The sequence below is a fragment of the Drosophila obscura genome, unplaced genomic scaffold, assembly GCF_018151105.1.
Source record: "Drosophila obscura isolate BZ-5 IFL unplaced genomic scaffold, ASM1815110v1 contig_170, whole genome shotgun sequence".
Classification (NCBI taxonomy): domain Eukaryota; kingdom Metazoa; phylum Arthropoda; class Insecta; order Diptera; family Drosophilidae; genus Drosophila; species Drosophila obscura.
Window position 1 is genome coordinate 908,602 of NW_024542758.1, and position 24,524 is coordinate 933,125.

The following is a 24,524-nucleotide window of genomic DNA, read 5'->3' on the forward strand; positions in this document are numbered from 1 at the left end:
CACAACACACAGCATGAGTAGCTGCGATTTGACACCTCGACTGACAGCTGGAATTGGGGAAAATTATTGAGCACATTGGAGCACAAGGGGGCGCCCATTAGAGATGGCTCGGCCATAAAAGAAAAAAAAGAAACGAACTTACTTCCCCTTAAAGAACTTAAAGACCTGTGTGTGTGTGTGTGTGTGTGTGTGTGTGTGCAGCACAGCACAGTTGGAAGTTGTGAACAGGAGAAAAACGGAGCGAGCAGACCGCTAATTTATTCCACATAAATTAGTCATATAATTAAAATGTTTATACAAGCCTCCTCTCCTCCGATGTGCTTCACTTGAAGCGTGGGGCTTTACGATTCCACAAACAGATAATCAAATATTTTGTAACTCAATCCGCCCATCATTTCTGTACAGTGTACACATGTACACACACGTACGAGTATGCACACGAATGCTACATAAATGCTACTCCAATGGCATGAAATTCTATCTTTTATAAACTGGTGGCTACTGGTGGCGCACCACAGAGATTATTGTATGGTATGGCATTCATTTAGCTGTATTTAAGAGCCACAAGAAAGCAATTCCAATGCCATAAAGTTTACTTCTTTAGCAGGGAGTTCTTCCATTTGAGCGTAATATTTGGTAGTTTTTCTATCTGTCGCTAGCTATATTTGGCTGCCATTGTGTGTCTCAAGAGAGACACTTTGGGCTGCTGTTTTCCAATAAACAAACCCAGCGAGTGTCCAAGTATCAGTAGTGGGTATAGGAAGGAAGTTCTCTTTTATTTTCATGATTCGTTGCTACAGTCCAGTGGGTCCGATGGGTCCTCTGGTTGCCCCTCTGTTAAACTCAATATATAAACCATTAATAATTTCAAAATCATGTCTTTTGTCGCCGAAACATTTACCGCAACGAAACGAACATAAAACTGTCATATGTTTGATGACTTTATATTTATGAAGGCCAAAAAATGTTGATCGCCTGCAAAAACCAGTTGTTGTTTTTTTATGATCGAATTTCGAATTATTATGAGCATATGAGCATATGTATTCCTTGTGGCCGAAAGGAGTCACAAAAATATGAACGTCGGACTGTTGTTCAGAACACACAGGCCGTACGTGCTTTACATTCGAAAATGATTGTCAAGTCAGGAGCACTAATTGGTCGCTTTCGGAGCGTGGAATCTTCGGCAGGCAATGCGACCATCCTGAACTCAGTCCCCAGTCCCCAGTCAAAGTCAAAGTCAAGTCAAGTCCAGTCCCAATGATGCCTTGTAGATGTACTCTCATGTCCCTTGTCAAAGAACTAGATTATTACGATGTCTCGTATCTGGGCAACGCGACATTTGCGACTGGACGACATTTATTAGCTGATGCATTTCGTAAAATTTCACATCACTCGCCTCTCTACCCTCTACCCTCTACCTGTGCTCTGGCAGTTCGGCAGTAAAAATCTTTGTTAGTTTGTGCGGCCCGAATTTCGCAATATTGGGGCTCTGCTCCATTCACTCAAGATTTATTAATTTATGCCATTTTGGGCATGTTCTTCGCGAGCTTCCTTATAAATGCGATGCTGCAACAAAGGGAACACATGTATGCCGACTAGAAGATACCTGCTACCTTTAAGCAAGAAATAATTATCCAAAGAACAATATTACATTTCCATGTCTATCTATTTTCCATTTTAATTATCGTGGTCTTTGTAGGAAGAAGCTCCAGGCAGGAACTCTTAAGGGTCAGCCGACGTCTGTGATTGGAAAGTATGCAAACAATATTCTGAAGTGTGGGGTAGCTGAGTACTCTTTTAATACCTAGCTAAAATCAAAGTGCTAGCTCAAAGTCAATCTCAATTAGTTTGTATCCAAAAAACAGCTTTAAATGGCCAGCAATATTAGCTTTGGCTGGCAAAAGAGCTAACAGCATGGACATAGCATAGCATGACACAAAAAATATATAAAAATAAACCACATAGTTTTCGCTGACTGCTCAAATCCGAGGAGTGCGAGTACGGGTACGGGTACGGGTACGGGTATATATCAACAGTGTCAACACCGCTGTTGTCGCTGTCGATGCCGTTTATTACCTGTGCTCCTCAGCTAGGACGTGTCTGATTTCCAGTCTGGGCCCATGGGCCCATGGTACCATGTCTCCCCGGGTCCCGGGTCCCGGGTCCCTGGGGTTGGCTGTCGCCGTAACACGAGTGTGCTGACCATGGGTTTCAGCTTTCTGTTCTTGCTTTACACCGAATTCCGGTACATTTTCTCGGAATGAATTTTTCCCAAGCATTCTTGGCAAAACGAGCCTCGGAGACCCATACCCAATACCCATATGTACAATGCACAATGCCATATGAATTTATAATTATTCGAATGGCTCAATTCGGTCGAATACTCGGACATGTGTCACAAGCAACCAAAATAATAAATTGATGACAGTTGCAATACTCGTATGATATTTTTTTTTCCCCCTTTCCCTTTCCCGGTTACGCATCAAACATTGAATTTTCGTATCAGTTTTGTGTGGTTTGTTGCGGATGGGATCCTTCCTAATGGGTATTGTGTGTGCTCTCACATATTCCATATAACGATCTCCTCTGTGCACTTTCGCTTCGCAGCATAAAGGTGTACTTATGATTCCTTTCTTGTGTGCCCATTTGCTGCACGTGCTGCTGTCACAATCAATTTAATTTTCGCTTTCCTTTGTTGTGTAGGTGTGTTTGTGTGTAAAATTTTAGCAATGTTCTACATTGAGTACCTTAACATTAAGTAGTGTTGGGGCTGGGGCTGGGGCACGGCAACTTCTTAACCCCAAAAGTTATGAAACTAAAATTCTCTACAGAGCAGAACGAAACGGCGCACACACTTTTCTATACATATACATCGGGTATTAAATATATAAATATATATATATATATATATGTAGTATGATTGTGCACTTGTGTAAAGGATTGCTGGAATGGCTGTGTGCTGTGTTGCCACGCTTTTGGGCAAATGTTCAAATGGGAACAATGTGCCTGCTACATTGTGTAAAGTGTTCAGACAACCGGCGCTGCCGCTGCCGCTGCTGCCGCTGCTGTTGCTGCCTTTTGCCTTTGCGTTGACGGGAAAATCTACAAAACACGGGCAGGCCCTCCAAAAACGTTCAAACATTGTCGTGTTGTTGTTGTTGTTGGAGTCAAAACAAAACAAAAAACACAGAAAAATGAAGAACATTGTCGACAAGCCAGAAGGCCCGCCGCCACTGAAGCTGTGAGGCGTCGGTGGGTTGGTGGGTTGGTGGGTTGGGGGGGTGCCGGCGCAAAAATAAATGGCTTAAAAACTGTAATGATTATTGACGCTCTTTATGTTTTAATAATGTGTCAGAGAAATATATATATATATACGTATATTTTAAGGGTTAAATGGGGGGTGGGGTGGGGGCCCACCCACGTCAGCAGCACTCGTGGCGCTTTCTCGGCAATAAAACTTTGAAATTCGTTTTAAAACGTCGCCGGCTGTTCTAAATTTATAGCATAATTCTCTGGCAACAGACGCTAAATGTGCTTATTGAAATGTCTGCATAATGCCACCCCAAAAAAGAAACAGAAAAGGGTTTTTGGCTTGTGCACCTCTTAAGCATGGTGAATACCCACCGAAAGAAGAATGAATAGCCATATAATCGTATCGTATCGTATCGATTTTAAATTCATATTTTGTTGTATAATTCGATGAAGGAGATTTCGTTGAGAGTCAAGGAAAATAAATACATTTGTCATTTGTCGCCAGGAACTGGACTCGACTCGACTCGGGACGCCCCGGCTGGACCCCGGACCACCCGTGGCTGGCTAAGGAGTACATCCTGTCGATTGGTGGCACGGTTGTCGGACCACGTATTTGCGCCTGCGTCCGCTGTGGTGGTCCTGTGCACCAAAATTCTGGTTTTCCTGTCCAAATTGCCACAATATCCTTTATGTCCATCGACATGGCAGACAACAGCCAGCCAGCAGACAGCACACAGCGCTACAGAGCTGGTTATTGTCATTGTGCCCAGAGACCAGAGCCCGCTGTGGAATAAATCCCCCCACAGTTGGCCCGAATCGAATCGACCGGTGTATCCTTACCGAGTGAGAGTGATAGAGAGAGAGCGGCCAGAATAATACAAGAATAATACACAAGCCATTTATCACTTTGGCATATTGTCCAACTCCAAGATTGGCATCGTATTGAACCCATTTCCCGCTTCAGTGCCACCAGTGCCACACATCGCCCTCCCATTTCTGCCGCCACATGCGCTTCGCACTATCATAATAAATAAATACCAAGCTGTCCAGCGAGATTCGATTGAATGGGATGACCTTTTCGCTCTCATTTAATTTCGAGCATTGTCTATTCGCTTTGGGAACGGAAACCCCTAATCTGGCCATGATGTTATTCGAAGTGGTATCATTAGGATGGACGAGCTCAGCTCTTTTGGGGGATGAAAGAAAAACTGTGACTGAAACTGAAACTGAATTGTGCGCCCGAGGAAAATAATGCCTGAATGAAAGCGAGTCTGTTTGTCTTATTATGTTTACTCACTCTCTCTCCTCTCTCCTGGATACGGGAAACACAACACATTTGAAGTCAAAATATTTACTGTCAGCATTTTTCTTCCTTGGAAACCTTCCTGCCTGGCTGCCTGCCTGGCTGGCTGCCTGCTTTCCTCCTTCTTCGCCTAAGTGACCCTTATTGAAACAGCTCCATTACAGTTGTATTAGGGAATGTCAAGATTCATTATTATTTACGACATTCGTTTGCAAATCTGAAATCTTAATTAATTGTCAAAAATATCTGACTGTGTGATAATTCCGTAGAACCACCAAATGGGAGGATATTTTTAAATGCATCGAATATCCAAAGAAACCAAAGGTATAGCATCACAGCTCCGGCTTTAGCAGAGATATAGCCACAGTCGATACATCTGCCAGGTGTCGAGAGGTACAAGTCTTGGATGGAGAGGATAAAACAGGATGGATAAATAGTACTAGAGTACAAGAGTACTATCAACTTTAGTTACATAAAGTCCTTTCTTGTTCATAGAATTAATATATATACTTATGATCAGCTTTAACAGCTGATTCCCCCAATTGACATTTGTAAACATAGCAAAACAGAACTGGCTCTGTGGAGTATTATTCAGATAGCTTTTGGAATGCAAAAAAAAGAAAGATATATATACATATATTTTATAGGGTTCAAGATGATAGCCTCTAAAAGGTATTCCATCGTCGAGAGAGAGAGAGAGAGACTCATCGTTGGTCCTCTAACTTATTGTGTTTTGTGGTTTCCGAAGGATTCCCAACCCATCCCGTTGGCTGCTGTAGCTGGAGAGCAAAAGCATACTTACTGCCGGCTGGAAAGGCCCTTCGTGACTTTTTGACGTTGTTTGGGATAATCAAAATTATATTTTGACTGATTACCCAAGCCCAGGCTCAGGCCCAGGCCCAGGCCCGTGGATGGGGCATACATACATACATACACTCTCATTTAAGCTGACATATGAATAGCTTCATTCTACATCATGTTTACGTGGGTTCACACGAACACACACGAACACCCGAGAAGGGAAATTCTACCCGATAAATGTGCGCCACTCACAGATACCCAAAACCCTTGGAGAGGGCTCGACAGCAGAGTTTAGATTATATTCTGGGCATATAATGTTTTGAATGCTATTGGAACATGTGCTAGTGGGAAGAAAAGATATAGACAGAGTCAAGAATTGGTAGTTGAAGGTGTTAAAGTGAAGGCAGCTCAGGTAGCTCAGGCTCTGAATGGCTACCCCTTTTAAGACCGACTCCATCTGCTATCCATTCCATCGTCAAAGGCATAAAAAACTTCGAGCCTGATAGCCTAATAGCCGTTTAATATTTATTTAATTATTTGCCTAAGTTTCTCCTGGTAAGCCAGAAAGGGTTCGTCGTATTAGGCATAAATTACCTCATCTCTATGAACAGAAATAAGCGTATTAAACGGAATATAATTTGCATACCAGCGCGAGAAAAACGTGTACAATCAGAAATGATTGCCACGTGCCATAGTCCGACTGAAATTTGTAGCTCACTTATTATGCATGCCCGGCCGGCCATGCCCTTCAGCTAGTTGGTGTTTGTATGTTTTTCTTGCTAATTAGCGCATTTTGTGCGGTTCCATTAGGACAGGACACGTGACATTGGGGGTTATCTCTCCCCCCCACCTCCACTGATTGACCCGCAAAACTTTTGTAATTGGACAAAAAGTTACAGCTACCGAGGCAGCATACGGATGCAGAATTCCAGAAGCCAGACGATATCCAAATTCGACGTACGATTCGTGAACAATTCGTGAACGTACGCAAAAATCCAATCGCAGATGTAACGCAAAGGTAAAAGAAACCCCAAACGATGTTACGGTCTGGTTCGGCCTGTGTGGGTGTATCCCCTGTGGGCATTTACTCGTACAAGATGGGTGTGCGCCACAGCCCGGGGATAATACGAAACATGTGTTGACGTTGCCGCAAAAACTCCCAGACCCAGTTCCAGTCCCAGTCCCGATACTGATACCGATACTGCCATTGCAATGGCAACAACATCAGGGCGACAGGTGTAGCTGTTCGGACTGTGTATGCACATGCATGCCTGAGGGGTATACACATGTACAGGTGTGTACTCGTACTCGTGCTGGCTCCATGGCAGAGGAGTCTCATTAAAGTGGGTTCCATCCATCCCCACCCAGGCTCGACGACTCGACTGCAATTTCCATATGGAAATTGAATTTTCGCTGTCCTTGATGTGGTTTTTGCAACAGGACGATAGGCGGATAGGCGGGGCCTAGAATTGGATGTGTGCTGTGTGCTATGACAATGTTTTAAATTGCACTTTGGGTATGTGGAAATATGTGGCTACAGTTGTCACTTTCGCGGGGCCTCTGCTGCTGCTGCTGCTGCTGCTGCTGATGCTGCTGCTGCTGATGCTGCTGCTGCTGATGCTGCTGCTGCTGATGCTGCTGCTGTAATGGCTCAGACTTCCAGTCAGATGGATTAACCCCGCGAAGAACACAGCATAATTTAATTAAAATTGTAAAATATTTGTCGGATTTTGCATAAGCTACCCAAAATCCCATTAATTCACAGAGCAACCCATTGTTGACCGCAACACAATCAAAATATGCAAATTTATCGCATTAACTCGAGAAACTCCGAATGGCTGCTGGCTGCCTGGCTGTCTGCCTGCCTCCAAAACGAAGCAGGCGGCAAGAAGAAATCGCGATGCTTTTAGTAAACAACTGGCAGAGATATTTAATTGGGAAATGAGCAGCGACTCACGAATTTGCGCCTCTATCCTAGCCCACCCACCCCCTAACCCAACGGCAGAGAAATGAATGAAAAGGGATCAAGTGGAAATGGTGGGCGGTCGCACATTGGACTCATTGGGCGGCTGTTTGGCCGTTTGCCTGTTTCGCTGTTCCACCCACACAGATTTGCATTTTTAATTCTTTCGACAATCTACGGGCTTTACTTACAATTTCAGGTTATGTTTTGCCGGCCAGTCGAAATCCTAGCTAAATGGAATAGTACCCCTCCAACTCGTAAAGCGGCCATTGTGGCTAGTCGTAGAATAAATTTAATGCCAAGTGGATTGGCACAATCCATCGAACGATCATCCCAGAGAGCATCCGAGGTGTCTGAGGTGAATGTGAATTACCCGTCACTCCACTCAGTTATCCATTACCCAAAGCGCTATCCGAACTCTTCGCAGGGATCCTGGGACTAGCTTTGATTATACGTTTCAATGGAACCCTGCCAACGTGATAGTCGGACACGCGGGGGCAGACTGTCGGGCATGCTTACATTATGATATCGATTCATTGGGGAACTCACGTCCAACCGGAACCACATTGAGTGATAGGAACTGTCCTGCGATATGAACAAAATACTTAGGGTATAGGATATAGAATATAATAAACATTTGGCTTATGCCGCATAGTGCAAAGTGCCAAAGTACAAACCCTTGTAAATATGCCCTCTCTTCTATGTGTAGTGAGTGAGAAAGGACGCTACGGTACGGTACGGTACGCTGTATTTGTCACAAACACATGTTTGCATTTTCCAATGAAAGATTCTGCGGAGGAGAGCGGGCATAAAGCGAACATTTGTGTTATTTTTAGAGTGCTTGTAGTGCTTGTAGTGAGGAATGTCGAATGAGTAATATAATGCAAATGTAATGAGAAAAGCATCATCAATTTCCAGCGAGAGAAGAAAATCCCCTTAAAGCACCCAACGAACGAACGAACGACAAATGAAATTGTCTAGTTGGGCCATTGAGAATCTTTTTCTCGCCTATTCTAATCCTTCAGTGCATATAAATGAAATCAAATCCGAAAATTGGATTGAAAGGCAACGCCCACCCATTGTCACGACAGCCAGGCCAGAGCACATATCCCTGGTCCGTGGTCCCTGCTCCTTGGTCCATTCTGCTGCTGCCTGGCTTGCTCGTGTTCCACCCTATATATATATACATACATATATACCCATAGTGCTTCGTACACTTAATGTGGCAGCCAAATGTTCAATTGCGGTGTCGCAGGACATGCCGAAGTGAGCCCAGAACGGGATTTCCATTCGGGCTTCATTGTCCGCCGCTGCTGCTGCAGGGTCTCCGCGTCGAAGTGGCGTAAAGTGGCGATGCCGAAAATGTAAACAGAACCAAATAGAGATCCAATTACTTAAACGGTTAGTCCATTGTTGAATACCAAACCAAATTTGCATATTTCTTACTTGTTTTGTTTATTTGTTTAGGCGCTTGCTCGAAGACGACCGACCGACCGACCGACCGCGACGAAGTGCGAGTGCCACAGTGTATAAGGTGACCGAAAATTATTCCAATCCACTGTACATATACATATATATTGAATGTTGCTACTAAGACAAAGGAAACTCGAGAGAGAGTGAGGATTACAAAGCGACTTTCAACGCCGACACTCGAAGGCTACAATGGCTACGATTTGTATGGGCCAAAAGGTATCTGGCGGATCTGGAGCCTAGAGCCTGCATATCCACTGTGTTTTAAATCTGGCCGGAGCCACACAAGGTTCTCTACTGGGCAGCTCTACTGCTACGCATAGAAATTGTATCATAACATAATTTCTTTTTCTTTTTTTTTTTTTTTTTTTTTTTTCTTTTCTTTTACTTTTTTTTACTAGAATTTGCACGTCATATGGGATATGGGAACAGGGACAGGGACAGGGAGAGGAGTAAAAAGAAAGCAACATTGTTTGTTACACATCTCTCACATTATTATTTTGAGGGCTGTTGGAATGAGTTTGCAATAATGCTTGGCTCTGTGGTCCATTCAGGAAACATGTGCCCATGTGGCTGGGGATTTTGAGACATGACATCTACAATCGTGGACCACCACGTCGTGAACCCAAAATACTTACGAGTACACCCCTGTAAGTGGTCTTTAGAAATCTTTGTCACATGTTCCAAAGTGTAAATCGGACATGAGACCCAATGCGATGGCTACGAGGTAGAGGAAATTATTTTTATTATTATACTCGAATTCTAAATAAGATTGCTGAACGTCCTGTTTAATGGTGCTATTGATTCGCAACATATTTATCTAGAGGAAAGCGCTTTGGTGCATGTGAAAAAGAGGCAAGCAAAGGATGTGACTGACTGACTGTGGCTCTCGCGGCCCCAGGGGGTCGGTCGGAGTCTGGTTGGTTGGTTGGTTAAGGATGCTGCGAACTAATGCCCCCAAGCCATATTCAAGCCAACCCTCATGTCATCCCATTGTTTCGACTTGTTCTTGTGAAACAATCCCAACACGATGCCGATACCCGCAAACGGACAAGGAAATAAGACAACGAAACGACAACTTGGAAGCATTCGCTATAGATTAGCTGTAGCTGTAGCTGTAGCTGTGGCTGTAGCTGTGGCCGTGGCCCGATCACCGCCTCAGCTCAAGCAAACAAGTTCACAAATAAGTAACCAGCGAGTGAGAGCAAAGAGCATTGTGTCGTAGTGCCACATTGCGGATGAGATCACAACCAAGAGTCAACTAGCGCCTGCTGTGCCGGTCAAACACGGGCCTGCACTGCATGATACTCGGATACTCGGTCTCTGCCTGGATGGGATCCACCAAATCGAACGGCTCAAGCAGGCAGGCAGGCAGCAGGCAGACAAAAAACAGTTTTTTTTTCTCTTTATAATTGCACAAACAATAAATAATTATTATGTTTATTTTGACTGTCTGTTTGGTTCCTCTTATGACAATCAAATTTTGGAGAATTTGCCAAAACGCTGCAGAGGTTCCCGACGATGCTCCAACCCGCCAAATATTTACATAATAATGGACAGAGAAGAACCACCTAGAGCAGCTCCATGAGCGTAATCGGTAGTGGCACCTCTATAGAAGTGTTGGAAGAGTGTAAAACTTATTCTGGCGTCACAAAATTTGTTCCACAAATAAAAGCACACACAATACATGGCTCGGTATTATTATTCTTGGCAAATGTTTCACTATACATTATACTTTAGCGGCGCTAAAAGGGTTTGAGTTGCAGGAGGATGTTTTATATTTGTTGGTGAATGGCACATTGTTTGGGCAGGACACTGTGTGAGACACGTGCCACGGGGGTGCCATATTGTTACCGTTGCTGCTGCTGCTGATGCTGCTGCTGCTGATGCCCAACGGCTGGCTACGCATGGGTTGGGTGTTAACACAATGATTGTATGCCTGGTCTGGTTTGAAGTTTCCAAGAGCAAGCGACCGTGGACCGTGGACCGGGGACCGGGGACCCGCCCTCGCCGATGCTGCAAATGATGAGTTGTGCCTAATTCATAACCACATCGAACGAATTAACTCGCAGTATGGAACCGCCCGAAAGATTTTGAAGGTGGCGCTGCAGCAGCAGGGTGGCACATCGCAACATGTTTAAGTCCGGACGACTCTGATGATACACGTGTCTCAATTCGTTTTGGGTGAGATACTTACAACCGAGAGAGACCGGGGACCGGGCGCCTTGAAAGTGAAATTAATTACGTTAACGAAGGGTAAGTGTCACCAACCGGATGCATGCCAAATGGAAAGCTGAGAACGAAGTTTATCTTTATTTATTGCAAAGAAAAGTATCTGGCCCCAGCGGCAAACAAAAAAATAAAGCACCCAAGCAGATTATTTTCGATCGCAACGAATTTTTGGTGAATTATGTAGACAGTAGCTTTTAGCTACATTAGACTAGATAGCTTTAAGCTAAATTAATATTTTACATGTGCAGAAAAAAAGGTAAGGTTTAATTAGCACTAGATATGCCCCATACACAACTACGAGTATTTGCTGAGCAGCAGTCACAAACACAGAAATATTCATTAAATTGAAATATCATACAACCCGAGCTTGGACAAGTGTTTACACAATTCTTGAGTTTTAACTGAAAACAACATAATTTTCTGTCTGAGGACGGTCATAACATCAAGTGTCTGCCTGCCTGTCTGCCGCAGCTATGCAGAGATGCCCACGCGTTGAGGGAGAGCTTCTGCCAGCTGCTAGTATTTGCAGAAGAAAAACACTAATTAATATAATGAAATCTGTATGTTTCGAGAAAACTCTGCAAAGTCCTTCGCTTGCCTTTGTATTTGCACACATTTTTATATGTGTAAAATAAATGCTCGTATTCCCTGCATACACATTACAAAAATCAGAATCGGATCCAACTAAAAATCAACAAGCGCGAATTATGCAGACAATCCTCCTTTAGTCTATAATTTTATTGAATAGAGAATATTTTAGGCAAACGGCAAAAGTATTTGTATATTAAATTTCCTTCACAATCGAAATATTTCTACTTCCCTTCTAGCAACCCAAAAAAATAGGGATATTGGCCGCCGAAGAGCTTTGCTTTCCCCGGCAGTGTAATGCCACTTTTTGTGGCAAAATATATTTATTATTTTGTTTGCATCTATATCTACCTTATCGCAATGTAAAGCCGCGGCACGCGTACAACAGAAATGTCTCCATTGAAGTTAAAAACAAATCTATGAATATATTAGAGAAATAATTAACAGTATCGTGGAGCAATAATCGAACGCGTGCACACGGGGACCGGGACCAGCACCGGGACTCGGCTCTAATCATCCTTATCTATTAAGGGCAAATGGAAATGTTAGGCAACCAGCGCTATTCAACAAATATTTGTCTACTTCAATCCGTCATTGGGAAGTCACATGCGTGAGAACTGTAAACAAAACTCCCTGTGGGCCAAGCACAAGTACATGCAACAGAATCATCACACCCCTATACGTACTGACTGTCGCGGAGGCTGGCTGCGATTTGTGCTGGAAGATCTGGGGCACAGGCATACCACCGGCCATGCCATGCCAACGGAAAAGTCAACGGTCGAGTCAGTGGGTGACTACAAAGCGGTTGCAGGACGCTGTGGCTGTGGCTGTGTGCCTTTTCGTGGATGTTTATCCGCAACACGTGTCACTTGGTCGACGGTTGACGTTTCAAGCTAAGAAGGGCCAGTGGTTGTAGTAGATACGATACGCAGTGTACACAGAAAATTCCAAGCGACGCTCACATAAAAAGCAATAAACTAAAATTAAGTCAGAAAACGTGTCAAAGTCAGTACTCACAGCACTGACAGTGATGCAAAGACAACACACAAACAGCGAACGTTGGTCCTTGTTTACCTTAATAAAGCCGCTTCGTTTCTTTCTGCAACCGTTCGTGGGCGAAAACTTTCCGGCCGCGTCTGTGTGGATTCAGTGGGGTTCTTGTTCCTCTTTCACAAAATATTGCAACAATCGATTTATGAGCAGATGAAACCCACCCATTGAGTCATCATAAGTTGTACGACTGCAAACGAATAGTATTTATTGGAATAAAATATTAAACGTCAACTAATTCATCGCATCATATAACTGGCATGGAAACAGACAAAAATATTAAATATTTTTAAGATTATCTGCATAAAAAGAAACGCATTGCAGATCGTAGGCTAAAACTTCGCAAAAAGTATAATTTCATTTACTAAGAAAACTGTTTAGATTGCATCTAGACAGAGTTACTAATAATTTATTAAATATTGTCGCCTAAAATTATTGCAATTAAATATTTTTGTCATATTTATTCAAGAGCTCCTGATATGTAATGGCACATTTTAGATCTTCACCCACATCGTTCCCATAGATCTTTTTGGCCCTATCAAAGGCTTCGATGATGCACGATCTGTCAGAGCCAATAAATATTTTGTATAAAAAGCAATCAAATGTGGTTTCATTTGGCTTACCTGAAGAGTTTCTGATGTAAGACATAAGCGCTTACATGGCCAGCATCCAAATAACGCACCTCTGCTCCCGGCCATATGTCCTCGAGGCTGGAGCAGCCCTCGCGCGGTACATATGCATCATCTTTGGCGCAGACAGCAATTATGAGCGAGGTATCGAATGGTATGGAAAAGTTCTTCAAGTGCGTACACTCGTCCATCATGCCCCGCATGAACTGCAGAGCCTCCCGCTCCCACCAATTCGTTTTGGTAATGTCAATTTTATCAGTTTTCTGTTGCGCAGACAATGGCAAAATGTACTTCATAAGGTTGGTTAATGTCGAGCTAGAACTGGAGCCCTTCGAAAGGGCCACGGCGCTATCGGGCACAATTTTTGAACTGGGTTCCTCCTTTAATGGTAATGTCAGATTTCCAGAGTCAAGTTTGATGTTTTGTAGGGACTTTGATAGGAATATCGAGTTACTGCCATCTTTTGAGCTAATATTTTGGGTTTCGTAATTATAGCCGACAGTGTCGTTATTCAGTTCTTGGATATTTCTAGTATCATTTATGTCCTCTTTGAGCTCATGCAGAGATTGGTTAAAGTTCTTTATGAACCGCTGGCCAGCCTCGAACGCATCATCGATCACAGTCACCATTTTGGACAGACGCTCGCGGTACTGTCCGTCCGAGAAATACTGCATTTCCAGCATATCCCAGTTAATGGATTGACTCATAACACCCTTCAACAGCAGAATATGCAAGGATTAACAGCTGAAGGGCACAACAAATCCCATTTCACTTACAGTTGTAAAGACAGCCGATGCCGTAGACCACGATAAGCAGGGCACAAGTACGAGGGGTTTTGGCCAATTTGTAGCCGCCAAAGATGCCATCTGTAAAAGACACTCTCCTTAAAACTTGGTTATTTATTTAATTATGCATCATCTTACGTGTCCTCCCATGGACAATCCAGTAACTCCGAGGGGACCGAATCCATTCCGTTCACACCAATGCAGTAGAACGAGGCATTCAAGGATAAGACATCCTCCCATTACGAATATATCCGACACATTGTGTAGATTAGATCGCCTATAGAAAAAGAATAGAAGTATTATTATTATTAAAAGAAGAATAATTGCTGTCTTTGCTGGGCGAGTAGTAGTTTGCAGTAAAATAGAATCCAAAAGGATTCGCCTGCTTGTCTCTTGTTCTTGGAGTCAATTTTATATTCTATAGAATATCTGCATAAATTAAAAAGTTGTGGAAATATATCTTAGTATATAGTTAAGATTACTTTTGGTCATCTGGTTTTCGTAGCCCATAAAATGGGTTCTCCAATATGATGGATCCAATGTTGGCATCTTTGAGCAGCGGTTTCGCAATAAAATTTCTTCGCCGCCAAAAAAACTGTGGAATAATATAGATGTGAATCGATAAAATAATCAGCAATATGTAAACATAAACTCACATGATCTCCTGTTCCAGCCAAATGTATGCATATCGGCTTATGCTGCTCGTTCTTCCAGGTGTTGGGTATTAAAAGCTGAAAGTACGAGTTCCTTGATGCCTTGGGCACAACTCCCGGTAAATGTAACTCAAGTGGGGTTATAAATTTGCCTTCTATCAATGTGCTTTCCGCGCCGATTTCCTTTTTTGTTATCTCCACTGGATAATCGCGGGGTACGAGATTAAAGCAACTTTCCCTATTGGAAATTATTTTACGGAACTGAAATACTCTAAAAAGGGGGAGGGCGGGCAGATTTGTATATTACATAATGTGTGTTGTGTTAAGCAGAATTCCTAGGGATATTCCTATCCACTTATCATTACAAATCAATCCCACACATGTCAGGTATATGTATGATATATATGACTTAATACTTAGTGATACGATCTGGGTCTGATTGGTTGGATTATCTTTATGTAATTAGTTTTCATAGGAGATCTTAATAGTTATTCTACTGGGGAAATCAGCATCGGTAACTCTAATTTTATCCATTCAAATCCCTTAAATTTATAATAGAGGCACAGAAATAGACATTCAAATGCTTGTTTTCCATACCTGAACCAGGAGATTTAGGAGCAGCGAGAAAGTATTCATTGAAGTGTTGGCCTGGCAGCCACTATTCCCTTCATCGCCTATTACGAACGGTGGCTCACAAAGCTCTTGTTTTTCAACCGATTTTTCCTAGAACAGCTGCATGGATAGTGATGTTGGCGGTTCCAAAGTATAGATCCCATATTGGCAGGATCATTGGACGAAATCGGGCACGGCACCTATAATGTAGAGCCCCCATAGGAAAGATCGGTGGTAAAACAATGCTTTGTGAGAAAAACTCAATTGTTACTGAAAATATTCCAAAAACATTACAAATTGTATTGTATTATCGTACTGATCACAAAATGATCCACAAACCGAAGATAATCCAAACAATCGTCAAATTTTTTACTGGTGTTGCACTGCTCTATTACGTAAAGATGCTTAATTAGATCAAGTCTTCAGTGTATCACTTACCTACGCAGGTTTTCAGGCTTCCCCCATCCTTTCTCGAAGAATCGAGTTATCAGCATTCGGCGATAAAGACTGTCAAGTTTACTTGGCGGCATTACGAAAGAATTTTGTTTTGCCTTTCGGCAAATTTTTATAAACAACAATATGCCAAATGGAGATGGTAGATTCGTAACGATGATGGCATATCGATGCAAAAGTCAGGGATGCAAGAAATATTTCCACATATCGGTATATTTAATCGATATTTGTAAAATGTATTTCTTTAATGTTTACCTTATATTAATATTAATTATTAAATCTTAAGCTTAAGAGTAAGCAATAATAGTAAGTAATAATCAAATAATCAATCGATAAATAAACCACTTTTCGGTACTTCAAATTCCATCGTTCCAAATTGTTGGATTCGGAATATTCGATATGCAATCGATGAAGAGATAAAACATCGGTAAAAAAAAAACATCGTTTTGCCGAATCATTAATCGGAAACACTCAGTATTAACAAAAAAAAAATAACAAAGCAATTAAATTCGTATGCGTTTTGCCGACAAACAAATCAGTGCTTTAAATCCGCAGAGACGTTTAAATACTAATTAAATATACTTTGTTTCAACGAGAACAATATCTGACTTATGAATATCCCCGGCTCGAAGTGAGAACTGGCGAGCCATGGCGTTACTCCTCTTCCGACGCATGTCAATGCTTTCAAATATTATCCTTATATATATTTTCCTTTGCACAATATTTGTGCATGGATATAAAAAGCAAGGTATTCAACAGTTTAAATATGCTATAGTGAAACAAAAACAACGAAATATGTGTGACATTTACCGCAAAAAATTTTGAGCGGCTCTCGCAAAAAACGTCTGGTTTTTTTTCTAGTTATTTAAACAATAAATTGTGCTGTATAATGTGTTTGTTTGTGCATTGGATGGGACGTACATGTGTGATGCTGGATTTTCATCTATTAATTTTAGCATTACACTACAATTTGTACATACATATGCATGTAGATACATCGGTAACGCCCAAGATTGCCATTTTTTGTGGCAGGATTTTAATTAGGGGCTGGTGTTTGTTTAAACTAGGTACATACCCCTTGTGATGTGCACTTTGGTCGTCAGTGGACTAGCATCAGTTTGTTTTAATTATAAACTAAATCAAAGTCTGACGCAGTGATTTTTTGAGATTCCTTTTGGTGCCTCCAAAATGTGCCTTAATGTTCACATCTTAATGCATACAGATGTATGGTTGTATGTATGTTGACAATCTATCAAACTAGTAATCCATAGATATGGAATTCCATTCGTTAAGAGAAAAATGATTAATAAAGGTTGTCGAGTATTTTCTTATCTTATCGTGTATAGTATAAGAAACTAGCCGGCATTTATATATATATGTATGTTGATGTTTTTTAGTGCAACAGTCTTCCATAAATGTGTATGTATATACTTATTATGTACAGAGAGCAGATACGGTGACCTGGTCCTGCCCACATTTCCTCTTCGTTATGCGCTTTTCATATGCTATTTTTAGTTAATAAAATGCCAATAAACACTGGCATCTTTAAACGAGATCGCAGACAGGCGGCTGCAAGGTTCTCGTCTCCTATTGGTATAAGGCTGTGGAAATTAGTCACCTTCTATCCCCTCCATGCCGTGCTGATCGAGCAAACGCTCTTCAGACATCAGTTTCCAGTTAATCTTTCGAACCTGCAAAGGCAAAGTCAAGGCAAATGTCGAAGGACAAAGCCCCTACTGGTTCCCCAAGAAAGATATTTTGTTCAATATTTAGCCTTGGGTTCCGAAGCGCTTTTCATAAAATCAAACACACTGAAAATGTATTTTGTTAATTTTAGAATGGGCTGAAATCGGGAGGAACTTCTCCTTGGAGTGTACGACGGAAGATGAAAAAGCCACCTGGATGTTTGGCAACAAGACTATTGATGAAAAGACTACAAGGTGAATAAGACATAAATATTATCAATTGAAATACTCTCAACCAATGGAAATACAGAACATGCATTAAATATATAAAATTTATAACTTGCAGATTGAAAATCCAAACGATGCCCAACGTAAATGTTAGTGAAACGAACAGGACCCACGCTTTTGTCAGTAGACTTCTGTTTGGCGATGTGAATATATCAGACGCTGGCAACTACACTTGCAAACATTCGGCAACAAATGATTCCATTGAATTTAATGTGGCAACATACCTGCCATCGAAGATTGTGCACAGCACCGCTGATAAAATAAGGAGAAAAATCGGCCAAGATGTTGTGTTGTTTTGTTTGGTTGAAGTCTACCCACAAAATGCAACGATCCATAAGAATCTCAAGTGGCTGAAGGACGGCAGCGCCTATGAATTCATGGACAACTTCTCATCGATTGTTAAGCTTAATGAGACACATTTGAACTTTACCCTGGAGTTTACCGAGGTCTATAAGAAGGAAAACGGAACGTACAAGTGTGTGGTATATGAGAGTGCTGGCACTGAGGAAACTTCCAAGGACATAAACCTATTCGTTATGGAAGTGCCGCAAGTGAACATTGAGTTCGCCAAGGCTGTGGGTGCAAGCAAAATATTCCTCAATTGGACCGTAAATGATGGCAACGATCCCGTCCAGAAGTATTTCATTTCATTCTCCCAGCAGGGATCACCCACATACACATACTACAAGGATATCATTAATGGCAACAATACGTCGTATATTTTGGAATCATTCCTGCCAAACACTACCTACTCCCTGCGAATCCTCGGCAAGAACTCGATCGGTGATGGAGCACCCAACCAGTATCCCATGGCCATAACCACCCTCTCCTTTGATCCCATATTTATTCCCAAAGTGGAAACGACGGGCAGCACAGCGTCTACGATAACCATAGGCTGGAGTCCGCCGCCCCAAGATATAATTGAATATATACAGTATTACGAACTGATTGTGTCCGAGTCGGGAGAGGTGCCCAAACTGATTGAGGAAACAATTCACCAGCAAAACTCAAGAAATCTACCCTACATGTTTGATAATCTTAAAACGGCCACGGAGTACGAATTCAGAGTGCGGGCCTGCAGTGATCTGACAAAGACCTGTGGTCCCTGGTCGGATGTCGTGAATGGCACCACCATGGACGGTGCGGCGACAAAGCCCACAAATCTGACCATTCACTGCCATCATCAAAACAATTCCAGACTCAATTCCATATCGATAAGTTGGAGTTACCCCAAGGTGCCAAATGGGAAGATCATTTCATATTTGATTACTTTGGAGGGCAACTATAGGTACACGCTCGCGAGTAATGTATTCAACGAGAAGTGGGGACCAAAGATCCGGCGGGTGGATGAGCCCCACCACAAGACCACCTATGACGGTGTTAGCCCAAACACAAATTACTCCGTGACCGTTTCGGCCATCACGCGCCACAAGAAGAATGGGGAACTGGCGGGCGGACATTGTGTGATGCCCGTGTCCACGCCCGATGTCGTCGGCCGTACGATGTGGTCCAAAATTAAACATGGCTCGAAATATCTATTAAAATTGTATCTACCTAAAATTAGCGAACGCAACGGGCCCATATGCTGCTATAGATTGTATCTGGTGAAAATAACCAATGCCAACAAGGAATTGCCAACGCCAGATAAACTAAATATCGACACTTATCATCAGGTGCACAGCGAGAATGCCACCAAGGCCTATGCCTATATAGCAGAAATGATCAGTAGCAAATACTTTAAGCCGGAGATCTTTCTCGGCGATGGCAATCGATTTGTGGAGAACCCTCAACTAATGGACAACGATGAGATATGCCGCAGATGCCTGGAGGGTACGGCATTCCTTAGAAAAGCTGAACTGCCACAGAAAACACCAATGGGTTCACGTAATATATTGCCTATATCCATAGACATTATAGTCCCTAAATGCTATTATTTTCCTTGAATATTTCTTTTAGATTCCGAATTTCGCATTTCATCGCAAAAGGAACAGCTGATTAAGGCCGGAAATTTAACAGAAAATGCTTTTAAAATATTGGAAAATAAAAAGCGCATCAGGCGCAATACAATTAATCCAAATAGCGAACATAATTCAAGCTCCAATCCAACCCAAGATGTCCTCCCGACTCCTGCCGCTGTCCATGATATATGGGACGGCGAGATAGATATTAATGCCAATTATACAGGATTTCTGGAAATAGTTGGTAAGCATTTCTGACATTCCGTTTAAATGCAATCGTTCTAAGTCCATATTTTCTATTTGCAACAGTGCGCGACGTGAATGGAGCACTCTTAGCATACAGCGATTATTTTGATGTAATTACGCCAGCCACAGAAGCGGAGCCAAATCATTCGTTGAAGGATATGGACTACTATTTGAATATTGGCATCAAAGCGGGCGCCATATTATTTGGCATAATCATTGTCTTTTTTACACTATGGATTTTCCATCACAACAAGACCAAAAATGCAATGCCCGGAGAAGATGCATTAACATTAAGGGACTCGTTGAGGTAATTATTGCATTGATGGAAGCTACTGTCTTTTACCCGATTTGGCACAACTAATACATATATATAATTTTACCGTATTATTAGGGCGTTTTTCGGACGTCGAAGCCACAATCACAGTCATTTTATTACGTCTGGCAACCACAAAGGTTTCGATACTGGACCCATCCAAAGATTTGAACTGGAAACTGCTTATAAAAATCGTCACAAGGACACTGATTATGGATTCCTGCGCGAATATGAAATGCTGCCGAATCGATTTAGCGACCGAACAACGAAAAATAGTGACATTAAGGAAAACGCATGCAAAAATAGATACCCCGATATTAAGGCCTATGATCAGACTCGCGTGAAGCTGGCGACTGCGAACGGCCTTCAATCAACCGATTATATAAATGCCAACTTTGTCATTGGCTACAAGGAGCGGAAGAAGTTTATTTGCGCACAGGGTCCCATGGAGAGTACCATAGACGACTTCTGGCGCATGATATGGGAACAGCATCTGGAGATAATTGTGATGCTCACAAATTTGGAGGAGTATAACAAGGCAAAGTGCGCAAAGTATTGGCCTGAGAAAGTATTTGATACTAAGCAGTTTGGAGATATTTTAGTGAAATTCACTCAAGAGCGAAAGACTGGCGATTATGTTGTACGAACTTTGAATGTTTCGAAAAGCAATCTTATTGGCGATGAGGAGGATCGCAGAGAGATTACCCAATACCACTATTTAACGTGGAAGGATTTTATGGCACCGGAACACCCGCACGGCATTATCAAATTTATACGACAGATTAATTCAGTTTACTCTCTTCAGCGAGGTCCCATTCTAGTGCATTGCAGTGCCGGTGTGGGTAGAACCGGTACACTAGTCGCATTGGATTCCCTTATACAACAATTGGAGGAAGAAGACTCAGTTTCTATATACAACACCGTATGTGACTTACGACATCAGCGCAATTTTTTAGTTCAGTCTCTGGTAAGTCGAAAACTAGATCAGGAAAGCTTTCTACAATTTACTAATACCATAATTTGTTATTTTCCTTTTAGAAACAATACATTTTTCTATATCGCGCTTTGCTAGACACCGGAACATTTGGAAATACGGATTTATGTATTAATTCAATGGCATCGGCAATTGAATCACTTAAGCGAAAACCGAATGAGGGTAAATGCAAATTGGAAATGGAATTCGAGGTATGTGCTATAATTAGGTTTTAGTTTACATCAGTGGGAGGAGTCCAACAAAATCGAAAGGAAACCAGAGAAACTCTACTCGACCATACCATGCCGCGTTTTAAAATTATGTTCATTGAATTTCAGAAACTATTAATCACCATGGATGAGGTGAATAAATCATGCTCTGTTGGCGAAAACGAAGAGAACAATTCAAAGAACCGCAGCCTGGAGATTATTCCATATGATCGTAATAGAGTGAGTAATCAATGAGGTTATTTATGTACCTTTACAAGTTTTAAGTTTTTTTTTAAATTCTAGGTAATATTGACTCCACTTCCTGTGAGAGATAACTCGACTTATATTAACGCCTCTTTTATTGAGGGCTATGACAATAGTGAAACCTTCATTATTGCCCAGGATCCACTTGAAAGCACCGTTGGCGATTTCTGGAGAATGATCTCAGAGCAAAGTATTTCCACACTTGTAATGATATCTGAGGTAAGTCACATATTCATATACACACTGCCAAAAAACACTCGGTGACTTATACATCCATTTATTTGCACAGATTGGAGATGGTCAAAGAAAATGTCCACGCTATTGGGCCGATGATGAAATCCAATATGATCATATACTTGTGAAATATGTGCACAGCGAGAACTGCCCCTACTATACGCGGCGCGAATTCTATGTTACGAACTGCAAAATCGACGACACATTGAAAGTAACACAATTTCAGTACAACGGTTGGCCAACCGTTGAAGGGGAAGTTCCTGAAGTATGTCGGGGAATAATAGAACTTGTGGATCAAGCATACAACCATTACAAAAGCCATAAAAATATTGGTTGTCGATCGCCCCTTACAGTTCATTGCAGGTAATTAACTTAGAAGCGTCTCTCTTATTTTTCCCAATTTAATATCCTTACCATGTTTATCCCACAGCCTCGGGACTGATCGAAGTTCTATTTTCGTGGCCATGTGCATTTTAGTCCAGCATCTTAGATTAGAGAAATCAGTTGACATCTGTGCAACAACAAGGAAATTAAGATCTCAGCGACCGGGACTTATCAACTCATACGTAAGTAAAAAGTTATAATATATTAAAAAATATATATGTAATGGCATTCGTTAATTTTCATTCAGGCACAATACGAGTTCCTACATCGCGCAATAATGAATTATTCAGACTTACACCATTTATCGGAGTCGATAGAGGATTGAGAGGGTTACGTATAAGCGAGAACATGGCACCACGTGGGTGGTATGTCAAAATGCAAAGTGTGTTTTGGTAAATTATTTGTATATTTATAAAACTATCTTTTAATGACGTATTTAAGTAAATTCAGTTTGCCTGAATATAATTTACACAAAATATGTATGTATGTAGGTGTACACGTATAATATTGATAATGCTACCAAAGGAAAATAAGAAGACATATATTTTATAAGACGAAATATAATAAAAATTAAGATTACAAATTTCATATACAGACAGGCTCCAGTTTGCACTTACTTTTGCGTTTTCAAGCAAAACGCTTTCGTTTTTAGGTGCTCCGGTTTTCGCAAATGTTTGTCATCGATATGATTTATTTTCGCACATAATTTAGTGCTGTTAAGCGCACGCTTTAGTGTACGGCTTCTACAAAAGGCCTCTGTTATGAGTAACAGAGATTTTATTACGATGTATCCATACCGAAAACGGAAAGTGCTGTGGTCTTGACCAAATCCATACTAAGTAGAAAAAATAATATAAAATTAAAGAAATGTATTAATTTATAAAAGATAAATTTAATTTTCTATTTAATCGGAATTGAGTTTTTGTCGATTTGAAACAACGGAATATGGAATGCTTCGCATTGATTTATTTATTCTGATGGATTTCTGACAAATCTCGCTGTTGGTCACACTGGTGTTTACATTTTGTGGTAGCAATTAACTAGAAGAAAAAAAAAACCGAAATGGATGATCCGACCGTACTAATCCTGTCTTATGGCTCAAAGACTGCCCTGGAAATCGCCGAAGGTATGTACTGCAGACTGTATATAATTGTAAAGCATATGGAAATACATCTTTACCACGATATCTTTTTAATGTAACGTGCACCCCGTCTGATTGATTTTCTAAACTGCTGCTGTGCGTGCCTGTGTCTGGGTCTATTCTATTCTATCTTTTGGCTACACCTGCTATTTACCAATTTAGGCATCCTGTCTGAAATGGATCAACCAAAGACACCGATAAATAACGAAGTTTCTTCACATTTCTATAAATGCAAGATTAAAACGAAATACTTTAACACTTCGGTCAATCTAATTCCTTTCGACGGAAAGTGGGAAAATGTTCCAACTGAAATTACTAAAGACACTGAAGCTGTAATAATCTTTTTTGACGCCAACGATGTAAGTGCAACCAATCTTGATCAACAAAAACCATCGTCATCCATCCTTCCATTTGCAGATGAACTTTTTGCACACTTTCTCAGATACTTTCTTAAAGGATTGTCCATTGAAACTTGGGTTTCTGTTGACAACTTCGTTTCCATGTGAGGAAAAAGGAATATCCCTGTCAGACCTGAGGAAGCGCACGAATTTCATTTTCGACTTTATATCTCTGAAGAGCAATGCCGAAACCGAATCGACAGCGACATCAACTCCTGGTCCAACAGAAGATCAATATCAAGAAATTGTGGATGGTTTGAGAAACGTTGTCTGGTCAAATGTGGAGATAAGTACGAAATCGGGTTAGTATGCTTGATAAATCTTATAGTACCGATCATTTAATGCAAATACTTTATTTAGTACTCGCCCAGCAGATGAAATCGTTAAGTTCTGAGGATTTGGATACGCAATTAAATGATTTCGAAAATCTTTTGATTACTGCGCAAAGTTTACGCAGCGATACCCGTTTAACGAGAGACGAGTTCCTCGACAAAGCGGAGGAGCTGGCCGGCGTAATGTCCAACATTTTAAATGATAATGATAGCGACTAAGCTTGTCTCTAACGTATCGTTAGCGAACATATCGTACTCTTTGGTTACAATATACACATATACTAAAATCTGACAAGACGAACCTTATA

The 24,524-nt window shown here is 41.4% G+C and overlaps 3 protein-coding genes across 3 annotated transcripts; 2 read left to right on the forward strand and 1 right to left on the reverse strand.

Annotated features, from left to right (window-relative positions):
* Positions 1-12,844: 12,844 nt before the first annotated feature.
* On the reverse strand, positions 12,845-15,956 carry LOC111077663 (protein ABHD18). The gene is made up of 7 exons (XM_022372024.2): positions 15,777-15,956; positions 14,730-14,997; positions 14,556-14,668; positions 14,212-14,350; positions 14,065-14,154; positions 13,283-14,001; positions 12,845-13,221 (listed from the first exon to the last, which is right to left on the reverse strand). Exons 1-7 carry the CDS (start codon positions 15,866-15,868, stop codon positions 13,101-13,103), a joined length of 1,542 nt encoding a protein of 513 aa, XP_022227716.2. The 5' UTR covers positions 15,869-15,956; the 3' UTR covers positions 12,845-13,100.
* Positions 15,957-16,238: 282 nt separating this feature from the next.
* LOC111077661 (tyrosine-protein phosphatase 69D) lies at positions 16,239-22,933 on the forward strand. Its single transcript, XM_041592206.1, is given in 12 exon segments — positions 16,239-16,539; positions 17,629-17,731; positions 17,823-19,648; positions 19,682-19,966; positions 20,032-20,275; positions 20,360-21,248; positions 21,320-21,466; positions 21,593-21,703; positions 21,767-21,946; positions 22,017-22,324; positions 22,392-22,527; positions 22,593-22,933. Coding segments are annotated over 12 exon segments (4,407 nt in total). The 5' UTR covers positions 16,239-16,439; the 3' UTR covers positions 22,671-22,933.
* Positions 22,934-23,336: 403 nt separating this feature from the next.
* On the forward strand, positions 23,337-24,508 carry LOC111077664. The gene is made up of 4 exons (XM_022372025.2): positions 23,337-23,471; positions 23,649-23,845; positions 23,904-24,186; positions 24,245-24,508. The coding sequence occupies exons 1-4, from the start codon at positions 23,408-23,410 to the stop codon at positions 24,433-24,435; spliced, it is 735 nt and encodes a 244-aa protein (XP_022227717.2). The 5' UTR covers positions 23,337-23,407; the 3' UTR covers positions 24,436-24,508.
* Positions 24,509-24,524: the final 16 nt, after the last annotated feature.